At 41.4% G+C, this 13,862-nt stretch overlaps 1 protein-coding gene across 2 annotated transcripts in view; it reads left to right on the top strand.

Moving 5' to 3' along the window:
* Nucleotides 1-13,862, top strand: part of ADAMTS3 (ADAM metallopeptidase with thrombospondin type 1 motif 3) — a 138,432-nt gene that overhangs the window by 45,011 nt on the left and 79,559 nt on the right. For both annotated transcript variants that reach the window (XM_080408303.1, XM_080408302.1), the window contains one exon: nucleotides 5,638-5,794. In XM_080408303.1, the coding sequence (XP_080264429.1) occupies nucleotides 5,638-5,794 (157 nt within the window). The remainder of the gene's footprint in view (nucleotides 1-5,637; nucleotides 5,795-13,862) is intronic.

Genomic DNA, 13,862 nt, shown 5'->3' with positions numbered 1-13,862 from the left:
GCATCAAAAAGTGAGAACATTTACTGACCTGGTTGCATTGAACGTGAGATGATAGGTAGGATGGGGATATTCTGTCGTAGGTTTAATTTGTAAAATAAATGCACTGTAGACTTAACAGCCCAAAGCATTTCCTACTCTCCAGTAACATGCAGTGGCAAGTATTAGCAGCACTTGACTTGATAATGGCCAGTAGTGTGACTCTGCTGCCTTACTAAACACACTCTTTCACTTTCTGACACGTGAGGGTGGCCTTTTCAAAACACACCTGGGAATTAAATGACTTGCCCTTATTGCAAGCCACTAGAAAAAGGTCATTTAACTTCCTAAAATACTTTTGAAAATCCCACCCATAGTGTTTACTGACTTTAAATGTATCCATTCTTAATGGTCACTCTACAGTTCTCTGTTGTGCTCTCTGAATGAATGGTTCTTTCCTCTCTTGCAGCTAATACTCCATGCATATTTATACAGAATCACGTTCCCCCTTTAAATGCTGTTGATTTTGGCTCTGTAAACGATTCCTTACTTTAACCTGCCCTTGTAGGTTATTTTCTCAAGGCTTGATATTGTTTGTAATTCCCCTATTGTTGTCTGTGTCTTTTTGCATTTGAAAAGAAAAAATACATATGCATTTTCCTGTGGTGTTTTGTTTTATCAGTGGATTGTCCAGTAAAGAATGCATCGTTGTCTGCATCTGGGAAGCGCTTCTAGGTGGGCTGCCTATGCCAGACTATTGGCCTTGCTCCCAGTTACCTTTTATTATGAACTTGGGTAGGACTTGCTCCTGCATTGGTTTAATTCAGCAGCAGGGTTTCCCCTCAGTTTGCTATGCACCATTACTTCTGGACTGAGGAGGACAGAAAGAGCTGCAGGCACGAAGCATGATGATGCTCACAAGTTGTTTAAAGGCAACTATCAGAGTTAGGCAGCGAGGTGGGTGCACATAAGGTGCTAATCGAACCATTAGCGGGTGTCCCCTGCGATAGCCCTCAAGGAGGGGAGTTTGCTGCCCGTCTGAAAATGGGAGAAGTGAGTCTGTAGGAAAGCTAAAAAGTTAATCCACTTCCCCCAAGTCTCAGTCAAGGTTGAAATGGTGCTGAGAACAGGCGGGTTTATTTCCAGCCACTGTGCCACAAAAGGCTTCTTTTTGCTTTCAGCAGGTTTAAGAATGAGGACAGTTCTAGATAAACTTCAGGGAAACACAGATTTCAAACTGCGTCTTTCACTTGATGGAAACTTTGAACGTTGTTAATTTGTAAGAAGAAGTAGTAAAATTAAATATCATTCCAAGATTTCAGACTATGCTTTCCTGTATTGCTCCATAAATGTGCTTTTGAGGAAAAAAAAAAATCCACTACATACTTCTTTCTTGAAAATCCACCGCAGTCTTTTCTCCAAGTGAGCCTTTAAAAATATGTCCTCTAAACACCTGCTTTTCTCTCTAGCTGGTAGGGAAGAAAATGCTGGGTTAGCAGTAGAGTTTACAGTGATGATTCACTTGAATATGCAGTACCTGTTTATGCATCTCTTTATCCATTTGGAAAATTTCAAGCTCTTCTATTGCTGAAATTTGGGGGGGGGGGGGGGGGGGAGGGGAAGAAAAAGTCAGACTGGAAAGCAAGCTGGATTCTGTATTCATGCTTGCCTGTAGGCTGTTAAAATGGAGCAAAACTGTCCCAGTTTATTCTAAATCTCATTTTCCAATAACAGGGAAAAAACCCCAGTGTTTATAAAAATTTGTCTGCCATCATTTACAACGTGCTCTGTAATATAACACCACTGTAGTAATTTTAACTCTTAAGTGTCAGCCATAGCATGTTAATATTTGCACTGTTTACTGTAGTGGTGAAGCAGCATAAAGGTGAGTATCTCAAAAGTGTGGGCAAATTAATTATTTAAAAGACTGAAACTTTTTCAGCTTCCACACAGATGGTACAAAATCATACCTGCAAATAAAGCAAAGTGTAAACAATGCTAAAAGGTGTGGGAGAGATAAGGAACAAAGTGAGAAATGATGCTGAACAAAACCCAAATGTTTTCTTGTTATTGTAACCAACATACACCTTTTATTTTACTTTTTTAAAATCCATGTTTTTCCTTCTTCAGCCCTTTAGGTTTGACCCTTTGAATACAAAGCTACAATTGCCTGGTCTCTGATGTAATTCTTCCTTTTTCTTGGGACTGCGGGGAACACTGTTCTTCCAAAAATCACGTTGCCGGTGTGGTAAATGGTCTGTGCTTGCAGCCTTCAGCCTGTGTGAACCATTTGACAGTGTGTATTTTTAATTAACTTCTCTGCTGTGACAGGGGAGGTTGCAAGTTTGTACTGGAGGTCAGATCCTTGCTCTTGCACCGGATCAGCGGGAGATGTTGCTCTCTAGGAACCCACCCTATGTTGGTGACAACTGGTTGGAAATCCAACCCTTCAGCTCCATTTGCAGAAAAATTGTGTGATGCTTGTTCATGATGATGGGCACAAATCCCCTCAACGCAGTTCAGATCCTCTTAGATGGTTATCCTTAGCCACCACCGTAACGATGCACAAAAGATTGAGGTACACCTTCTGTGTGTATAAATAATCATCCATACTGTTTTAAAATTAAAAAAGACAACAAAAGCTGGTATGAGATACAGTCCGACTGAAGTGGGATCCAGCCTGGAAGAGAGACAGGACCTGGTCCTGCCTGTGATCCCAGGTGTGTACCAGGGCCAGGAGACCGCTGGTCATCTTCTACAGAAAACCCGGGGTGTGCTGCAGTAATTGTGCTGGATAGTAACAGGTCAGTGCTTTGCGGATTTAGGTGCCAGCCTGTTCTGTGATGTGTTTGCAGGGAAGAGTCTCCCTGAATCAATGCCTTTTATCTCAGCGGTTATACTTTGTAAATTTGTAATTTGTAAATTTAAATTTGCATTATTTTTTTTCTTGTGATCCAAGTGATTAGTTGAGCATGATTAGGTGAAATGGGATGTTAACTTTGGGTACTGTTCCTCTTAATGAGCAATTAGACTTTTAAAATAGCAACTGTTTCTGTCTTGTATTAATCCAGCCATGTTATCGGCATCTGTGATGTTAGGAGGCTTTTGAGGAGCAGACAATGAGTTGTGGCTGAAGGGGGGTGGAATGTGTTAGGTCTGTCAAAGTGTTTTATACAGTTGTGAAAATGGAAACTGTGCTTGGTGCTTGCAGACTATTCTTATATTCCTTTTACAGCAAGGCACACCCATTCTCAAAAATATAATTGTGGCTCTTTGTAGTTTTAACACAGACAAGGAAAAGCTGGGAAGCAAAGCCAAGCTTCGCTTTTGCAGTGAATGCTGATTTTGGATAGAACTACTTCCAACTCACGGGCAACAGCTTCCTAGAAAATGAGTTATTTACAAAAAAATCTTTATGCCAAGACAAGGTCTACACCAGTAACGTAGCAACTGTAGGTACAAAACTTAGTTTTGCTCAGAAAAATGGCAAGCAAATAAGCCATTAGAATACAAAGGGGACTTATTAATTCCCAGTCTAATTATGTGTACTAGCCACATGTAAAACTGACTTGTGATGCTAACCCGAGTTATTCCAACCAAAAAATCTCACTTACTGCTGCTACTCACGTAATGAAAACGAAGGAAGAATGTCTTATTTGGGTTGATATAGTTTAGCAATGCTTCAAGAAATTAATTAACTGAAAACTGGAGTGTAGATGTATGAAAACACACAGAGCATGGAAAGCCTGTGGTGGGGTACTCTTTGTGACATTTTGAATGTTTTTATTAAAAAAAATCTTTTTATACTCTGTCATGTACCTTCACAATTCTGTCTACTGGTATTGGACAAATTATCTAAGCTTAGACTATGGTAATCTCAATTTTTTTGGGAAAAAAATATCCGTTTAGGATTGCCATAAATAAATTTGATGGCATTCAGAGCTGGAGCATGGAACTGCACCTGTACCTCCTCCAATGAGGCTAGGGAGGCCCTGGAGCAGTTTGCAGACCTGTCAGGATTGTCTCCTTCGGGTTTTGTGTTGGTTTGTTGTTTGTTTGGGTTTTGTTTTTTTTCCTGTTGTTCATACTTTGTATGCATCTATGGTTGTAGTCAAAGCCAGAACTGTAATTCCTACTTTACATGTTGTGAAATCTTCAGTTGCAGCATTACAGTAACTGGGTGCTCCTGTAGGGGTTTCTTTGGTTGGAAAAAAGGCATGCATCAGCTATAGTGAGCAAGCAGCAGCTGTTAATGTCCTGCCCTGTTTTATACTTACAGAGTTATATATGTATACACACACACCAGACCTAATCTTACCCATGGGACTGATGCAGGTGGGCTGGGAACAGGTGTTTTCACATGCCTTGGTTTTTAGCTGAGCAGAGCTTGTGCCTCGACTCCAGAGCAAAAAGACATTGCTGGAGTTTTACTTTCAGTTGGCCGTGGGGCCAACACACCAGCCAACACCGTCAGTGCCTGCACCTCTGCAGAGGCTGTGCGGGACAGGGCTCAGGTGAGCTTGCACTGTCTGCACTCCCTGCCCTCGGCGAGACAGCCTCAGCCACAGGACCGTGTCCGTGGGATCCAGTGGGTCAGGGGATGTGCTCTGGCAGCCATCCCCAGACCGCTTACTTGCAAGGAGGAGAACATCACTATGTAAAAGGAAGGTCATAGGGATAACGCTTGCTAGTAGCTGCTCTGCTACATTTCATACAATTGTTCATATTTTGTACGTTAATGTCTTTGATAGTAACTTGCAGACTTCTCAAAATATATATCCCTTTGGTGTTTTCCAGTATTTTCAAATATTTTGTAGCCATTTTCCCCTTACATGATGTTCTTGCTTTCACTGGCTGTGCTGGAAGTTTAGTCTTGCTGCCCTTAGGTACAAGCAGGGGATTTTAAGTGACTGTTTCCTTGAGTGTATCACCAGATTTCCTTCACTGTTATTTACTGTGATTTACGTTTGAGTGCCAGCAAAGAAATTTTTCCTCCTGAGCATGAGTGTCTCTTCCCTTAAACTGGACTTAATGCAGGTGTGACTTAACTCCAGTGAGTTTAATTGTGGTAATCACCAGGATAAATCTGCCTTGTCTGCAAACCTGTCCCATGGCTTTTGTAGGTGGAAGACATAAAGAGAAAGGCTTTTGAAGAATTGTCAATAGCTACATAGTTATAGGTTAGAACACTATGTGTTCATTTAAGTAGGAAACCATATGGCTTCTGCTGATTTTAATGAAGTTCAGTGAAGGGCCTGAGCCACAAGGGGTTCAGAATATATATGGGTTGAAGATTAGCAGAACATTGCAGTACACAGTGCTCAGCGTGCCATGCTTAGATTACAGGACAGCTGCGCATAACATGCAAATGGTAAAGTCCTGTATGACTTTAGTCTTAGTTGTGTTTTTGAAGGGGTAATGCATCGCATTTGTAAACCAGATCTTCCCTTAATGCCAGATGAATATCCCCAGAGCACAGAGGGATATCACCTCTGCAAGAAGTCCATGCAAAGCAAACACAGTGGTAATTTGAGTCCTACAGTGCATCAATATGCTGAGTGTTTCATGCTTCACCCCTCCTGATATTTGTTTTTAAAGCAGCAGGCCAGGTCTTTAGGCTCTCAAATGACATATTGGCATGCTTTCTCTCTTCCTCACCAGGCTGGAATGATAAGAACTGATAAGGATGAATACTTCATTGAGCCTTTGGAAAGAGGAAAGCAAATGGAAGAGGAAAAGGGAAGAATCCACATGGTGTACAGGCGATCAGCTGTAGCGCAGCATCACACCGATATCCTCCCTGACGTCCATACAGAAGGTACAGTAGCCCTGTGTTGATGGTTTAGAAATCTGTTCCATGTAGCTTTTGAAAGAGGCAGGTTTGACTGTTTGAAAAGGAAGCCTTTACATGACTTATGGCATATTTCAGCAAAGCATACACGCGGTTTCTCTGCCAGGAGCAGCACATGTGCACTTTCATCTGGGAGAACCAAACTTGGCCATGAAGTGTTCTCATCAAGAAATGCTGCAAAATGTTTGGGTTTTCCTTCCTTAAACCAAAAGCAAAGTTTGTACTGATTTAAGTGGAAGCAAGTCTGAGCTCTGCTCTTTCTCTTCAGCTGACACCAGCAGGGCTGTACCCCGAGTTCAGCGTGGCCTTGGCCCCTGTCCCACTGAGTCCCCGGTGGGAATCTGATGTTGATAAGATATTGTGGAACATGAGATGTTGATAGAAATACTCATATGACTTCAATGTTTTAAGTTGTTACTAAGGCTCACCTGCCCATACAACTTTTATGTGAAGATTGGGTCCTATTTCTTTCTGAGTAATAGTTTAATTGTGCCAATGACTGACACAGTTTACCTGCTTCTACTGGTTGCAATTAACACAGTTTGAAGGCAGTTGTGTTTTGACTTATCCAGGGATTCCCTTTGATCTTCAAGATAATGTGGTTGGTCCATCTGAGAATAATTATTGTGTACTTGAATCCATTTGCATGTACATTCCCCCCCCCCCCTTTTAATATTACACAAATCCTGGCAAGCTAACACATTGCGTAGTGAATGTTGAGGTTTTTGATGTCATGGGCTGAGGATGAAAGAGGTGGCTCCATTCCCCTTCAGTGCTCTCTGCCTTTTTTCAGCATCTCTCAGCTTCACATATTTCTCTTCTTTCTTTCTGTTCCCACGTTCTTGGAACTTAAAGGGGTTTGAGAAGAACTACTGCATACAATACAGAGAAGTAGAGTTAGAGACTAACATTAAACAGAGAGGAATCAAGCAGTCCTTCTTTGCTAGTCCTCACAGACTTAAATTATTTGATGTGATTTTGGAGTCTTGTCTGAACCACCCAGGCTCATTGACTGGCTCTTCTCCAAGACCTGTGCTGCCAAAGGTACTTTGCTTTTGGTACACCAACAAGGTCATTCAAATCTAGCTTGTGCATCTCGGTTGTGTGATCGATTGGACAGTGCTAAATAAGCCTTTGCGGTAGCGGCAGTGGGCTCAGCACTATGTTTCTGCATTGAACCACTTTGTCAGCTGGGCTGGCAGACTCAGACCATGGTTGGGCACAGTGCATACTTGATAATGGACCTTCTGGGTCTGCTTTGGTGAATTCAGCATCTCTTTACAGGTTTTCATGTGCTCACATGTACATAGTTTGAATCCATGGAAGCCTTTGCAAATCTCAGGTAGGTATGACTTGGGGAAGGTTAGCAGGAGCATGCAACAGCTGAGACAAATTATATTTCTAAAAAGCACATCATCATATTTGAAGGTTAATGAGACAGTAACACCTGAATGATGAGTCCTACCTCAGAATCATTGAATGTTGTTTCGGATTTGGCCAGTCCTTTGAGGGTCTTCTCTTCAGCATCTTCCCATCCTCATTTGGTTAGAGGGAGCACTTGGGAGCAGGAGCTAGCTACCTTTTTGTAACTTACAAAAAGTAACTTTTTGTAACTTTTTGTTAGTGTCAAAGCCATGCGTCTGTAGCTCATTTCTTGTCTATCAAGAAGTTCAGACCAAAAAGGCTGGTTTCTTGTAGACTACTTTATTTCCATCTTTTGGCAGAGGGGACCTGTTTCTGTGATGCTGTGCACTGTTATTTTAGCATTTGTCTGGAAAAGATCTATGCAGTAGATAATACAGGTCGTCTTGGCAAGTGGAACCAAGAACCAGAAAGGTGGATATGGATGCCTTGAGGGCATTCCATGAGAAAGGAGCATCATGCAGGGAACCAGAACTTGATCAAACACAGACAGATAAAGGGAATTTGCTGCATCCTATATAGCGCTAAGAAAGATACAGCTTTTTATTTTAAATAGAAGTGGAGGGCATGAGAGAAGAGAGGTGCTTGTGTCTGCCACTTGATTACAAGGCTTGCCAGTCTTGTCCTGACACACCTGAGTGTAGTGTGATGTTCCTGGGAGTGCTCTGAAGCCCAGACAGTGCTCTTGAGAGCTAGGCTGTGCAGATCCTGGCTTACCAACCACAGCCTTTGGCTGTGGTGCAGTCCAGCAGTCTGTGTCCATGGTATGCTCTCGTAGGTGTTTTACTGATGTATCACATACATGTTCATATGAAACATCTCTATATTTCAACTTCTATGATACAAAATCTGACAATTAAGGAACCCAACCCAGGCCTGTTGCTTTATTATTAGTAGTATTTTCTGTCATCTGCAAGCTAGTTCTCCTCCCTCCATGTTCTTTCATAATTTTAAATGCACATTCAAGGAAAACTTCACCCGCTTTTGTACCACTGCGCTTACAACTAACTTGTGCATATGTTTTTAATTTAAACTTCCTAGAGTCATAGCCATAGATTTCTGGATAACTCATATGCAAAACCATACCTAGCTGAAGGTGCCTGGTGATGACAAGGTATGGTCCAGTCCTATAGACCATGCAGCTTCTTGTGGTAGGAAAAGGGGGGTGGTTTATGATTCCTAGATTTTAGCCACATTTTAACTGAATTCTGTTCCTGTAAGACACCCAGACCATTCGTCCCAAAAGCTTATATTCTTGGGTAAAACCTTACCTAACGTGAAATAATTGCTACTACAAAATAGAAAAATATTGTATGGGATTTTTGGCTTCCATGTTTATGTATTCTGGCGCTATCTTGGTTTTGCTAATCTGTAAGGTCATTTACAAGATCAGGCGAGTGGTGCTTGCATGTCCATATCTGTGCCTGTTGAGCTAAAACAAACGTGCAAATCTTATTAAAGTTTGTCTTTACAGAAGATTTTTAACCTTGTTTCCAATGGCCATTATAGCAAAAAATCCTCTTGATTATTGCCTTGCCAAACGGTTCGATGTACTAGACAAACTGCTTTTTTCTATACAGCTCATTTTCAGTTTAAAAGTGGCCAGAGAACCTCTCAACAGCCCACGTGTAAGAATGTCAGCTGATCCTGGCACAGATGAGAGTGTGGCATGCCTACGCTTTTGTGAGAGTGCTGTAGATGTTGCAGCTACTGTTGGTATCTTGAACTTTCTCCTGAGGAGGTTTCTTAAAACATGTTAGATGAGTTTTCTTCTAGAGATGAGCTTCCATTGGTCTTAATTTTCAGATGTGTCTAAAGGTCTCTTTTTGCCAGTGCATTGTGAAAACTGGAAGACTTTCTGATCTTTCCTGTTTTTCAAGGAAAAAAGTTAGATGGAGGCTGGCTAATTTTCCCTCCTGTTTTTTTCAGGAACTTTTCAGCTGAAGTGATTTCTTTGCTTTTAGCACCTTCTGTTAATGTTGACCGAGGCCCAGTTACTGACTCCTCCCAGCTGGGTAAATCATGATCTTTATTGTACTATTATCCTTATGAGGAATATGTATGGCCTGTGCGATGGGTTAATGTTATGGCTTTTCTAACTAAATAAATGGTAAGCATTACTCATGTTCACAGGAAATCTTTCTTACTTGCTTTTGACAATTTAAAGCTTCTGCACACATTTCAGTTCAGGAAATAGATCTGGCAATTAAACCACTGTAAAACAGTTTGCAGTGGTTAAGTAGTCTGCAACATAAAGATGCATGAAAATCTTTATGTTCTCTGCCCCTGCTCCCCACCCCACATGCCCAGGGCATAGGCAGAAATACAGAGTCTGCTGGCGGTTTAGAAGTTCAGCTGATGCAGACAACAATCCAAGGTTTCAGTAATAAATGACAGATGACTCAAGGAACTAGACATTAAGATAAAAAAGTACTTAACATTGTTGTCAGTGAAGTTGTTGTAAAAACTGGGAGATGTGTAAAAGCCCTCCTCCACAAAGAAGTAGGACATGCTGCGCTGTGTTCTCTTAACAAGAAGTCGGTTTTATAAGATGCTACTGTCATGCAAGAGTCCAACTCCAGCTATACGGAAGAAGCTCTCAGTCTCATGGGACATATGGTATTCCTGCAGGATTTTATAACATTTGGGAATTTGTTGGACGTTTTTCATTCAGGTGGAATGAGCATAGGAGTTCTAAGCCAAAAAACCTACCATCTTAAGAGCAAGGTTTCAGCACAAATTGCAATGCAGCAAAGCATTTATTGGTTCAGGTGCTGTGTTCTCATAGAAATAAACACGCGTGTATGATCTATATACTCCCCTGTCCTGTTTTTCTGTAGTGCAGTTATTTGTGACACAGTTTCAGCAAGCTTTCTTAGAAAGGTGGGAACCAGAAATCTGGGTTTCTGGAGAAGATACTAGGATGCCTCATGCTACTGGATCATGTGGGTTTAACCTTTCCACTTCTGCAGCACCCTAACCCGAGCCCTGAAGCAGCACCCTGTGCTGATCCGTATTTATGGTATCCATGTCTATCTACAGCCTCTTCAGGGAATGACTGCGTATGGCATGCACCACCCTGTTGTTTTCATCATCTGCTTTGTGTAGAGATTGGTTTCCTTAGAAGTGCGTTACATGAAACGCTCAAGAAATCAGGTGGGAAATCCTGCCTCATTTATTTGAGGAATGCTGTAGGATGATAAATCCGTTAACATGTATGGATAGCCTTTGGTTTTCCTTCCCTCTACATGCCTGTGGTAGGAGGAGTGCTGGGGAGCTTCTGCGTCTTCACACACTGAAACACTGAAATGCTTATGCAGCCTTTTTTTTTTTTTTAAAGGTTTTGGATTGGGGAGGGGGAGGTCAACCTTTTTCATTAACCACAGGGAAGAGCCCCTCAGCACTCTTAGCAGAAGATGGGAAGAAATGGGAGTATTTCAGAAAGAAAAGTGAAACAATAAGATAACACATGCTGCTTTTTTTTTTTTCTTTTTTGCTTTTTATTTTTTTATTTCATCATCCCTCAAGTTAAGGAGCTGGAAATATATACCAGCGGCTGAGCCTTTAAAGAGATGGTACATATATCCTTTGAACTCATGGGCATTTGTTTTTTTTCTGTGTGCACCCAATTTAGACTTTTTGAAGGAACCCTTCATTAATTACTGCCTTTTTATACCTTACTCTTTTCAGTCATTCTGTTGTGAATATGATCTGTTGCATATAAATGGCCCTGAACATTTGGTAGTTGTTTTAGGCTCATAAAATGCCAATGCCTTCACTCTGGAATTGGGGAAATACAGATAGTTTTCCATATTTTGACAGACTGGTAGCAGGAGTGATTATTTGTGTTTCATGGGTAATCTGTCTGCTAATTCAAAGGATGCTTGGGTTTACTGTATTTCTTGGAACCTGATTTTTCTTCTGCTAACGTGAGACAATGCAGGGACCTGCAAGAAGTAGTAGGTCTTGACTTGTTAATGTTAAAATAATTTCTAAAAGCGTCAGTCTAATCGGTATGTGTGGTCCCCATTGCACGGCGTAAGCCTGTTTGCTGGTTTGAAGTGCTGAGCTCGGGTTAGTTCTGGACAGAGGAAGCTCTTCCTCTCCTGCAGGATGGTAGCCAAGGCCTCCCCTGGGAAGTCCCAGCTATTGAAAACCACTTAAATGTAGTAGGATGTGACGCAGCATCAACGAACGTCAAGTGGATTTCTTCGCTGGGAACAGAAAAGACTCTTGAATATTCTTCCTTGTGAAGAACTGGGTCAGACAGGGATCATGCAGAAAACCATGTGAAAACTAGTCAGCTCATAATGTTTAATGTAATCGTGACCTGGAATGACAATACTCATACCAGATTTTCAAAATAATGTATACTGTCCTAATTTTTGTCTGAGTTTGAGAAAATGATTGAGAGCTGATATCTGTGCTCAGAAGTGAGGTGGAATCAACCGTCATGAACCTGGGAGGAAAGAATGAATGAACAGGTATGTGCTTACAGCAAGTGACAATGAGTTGGGACAGGCTGCTCAGGCTGCAGGAGACCTTGTTAGGCTTGATAGGAATATAGAGAATAGGTGGCACTCAGATTTCCTTGAAATTCCCAGTTAATGCAGCGTGCTTTTGCTTGGCTTGTGCTGGAAGAGAAACACAACCCAGAAATGCATTTATGGACAGCAAGGACTTAGCAACCCAGTAATCCTAATGAATCTTTTCAGCTTTAGAAAAGGTGATGGGTGCACAGAGGGAGGAGGGAGGTATTCTTTCCACTGCCAACAGCCTCTGACCATCCGTTAATCTGGTAGTATGAAAGGGGGGGAACTCCTAGTTCGAGCTATGAGGGGTTGCCATGTTTAACCTACCAAATGGTTATTGTTAGACTGGAATGAGAGAGCTCCTTAGAGAATAACCCTTTTCTGAAGTACTGCTACTTTAGTGTTGTCCATGTCTGGTCCTGTATCAAGGTAATTTATGCAAGGCTTTACACTATTTCTGAAAATATTTTAAGTAGTTGCTCTACTGTGAAAAGCTCTGTGACTTGGCATCCCCTGCTAATGCAGACATACCTTGTGGGGCAGCAGTTTGCAGGATGCCACTAAGCATAGCTATAGCATTTGTCTACTTTATACGGTCACTCCTCAGGGGAGCAGAAAATGCTCTGCTTGCTGTGTGTCGATGCTCAGTAAGAACACTGTGCCAAGCAAGGAGGAGGTAGTCATACAGCTTTTGAGGCCACTTTTTTTTTTTTTTTTTTTAAGACACTGGATGTTTGTTTTTAAACATCTGGGATGAGCATCTGGTTAGGTGTAGTCTGGGAATCCTATCATAGAGCAGGATGATCTCTAGAGTTCTTCATGGGTGTAAATATGCACCACTGTCTCCTAATGGCTTTTCCATATTAGATTGCCCTGGGATGACATTTTGTAAGCTTGACTTCCCTGGTAATGTAGTCTTGATCCTAAAGACACTGAACATCTGTGCTTCTCATTTCACTTGAGTACTACAGGTACTCACCATCAGTGTTCACGTCATGAGTGTTATTCCCAAATAAGGTCTGCTAAAGAAAAAAATACTTACTCTTAAGGGCAAAAAGAAACAAAAATCAAAAGACCCCATATTGAGGGCAAAGGGTCTGGGGGACAGAGAGCAAACAAGCTACGCATACAAAGCTAAAACTAGAAGAATGTATAAGACTGTCATGTTAAAACATCATTTAAATGAATCTTTAAGATTTTATCACCAAAACAGCTTTTTCGCTGAGGAGCAGAAAGAAATGCTGTCTCAATGAGCCTGAGTTGGAAGGGTTTGTAAGTATAGTGATGATATCAGTCTGTCTGGACAGGATGAAAAGGATCTGTTCTCCTTTGTCAATAATCTGACAGGCATTACCAAGATGTGGGATCATTAACCTTATTCCTTGAAAGCATTCAAGAAACAATAGAAACAGGCAAAGAACTGTAGAGGTCAGGATCAAATTTATACCCAGGAGGCCTTCTTTGCAAGATCTACTGAATCAGGCTCAGGAGTGTGGTAAAACAAAATCCAAATTGTATTTCTCAGAAGCATAGAAGCTTGTTCCAAGTCCACTGGAGTCAGTGAGGAGGCTCAGATTTACGTCAGTGGGCTGATGCGGCAGGTTTTGGATCATATTCTGCTTGAGCTGATCATGAAGACTTTGATTTATCTTTCCTCCTGTTCATTCACTTATTATTTCTTTCCATGCACTTTTGTTTCGTATAGTATAATGATGACAACCAACCTTAAGCTTGGAGGTTACACAGAATGTTAAGTTACTCAAAGTTTTCCTGTTTTATCTCCCTCTTCACATCATAGCTTTTTTTTTTTAAATGACAAACTATTCACCCAGAGAGCACTTCAGATTAAAGTATTTCTGTAATTACTTCCTAACAGTGGGAAACAAGGAATAGGAGCCTTTATCTCCCAGCTTCCTTTCAGAATTTTCATTTTCCCTAAAGAACCAAAGTGCTTGTGTGGCTGATGGGGTTGCCATGGCACTGGGTTCGAATGTCTTTGTCCCAGGTGGGAAACATGTAGGAGGAAGAAATGATTTGGGAATTGCTCCTGGTTGCCTGGGAATGAAACCCTGGAATAGAGG

Source organism: Falco punctatus (assembly GCF_963210335.1).
Source record: "Falco punctatus genome assembly, chromosome: 1".
In the NCBI taxonomy this organism is placed as follows: Eukaryota; Metazoa; Chordata; class Aves; order Falconiformes; family Falconidae; genus Falco; species Falco punctatus.
This window is presented reverse-complemented; position numbering and strand designations above follow the sequence as displayed.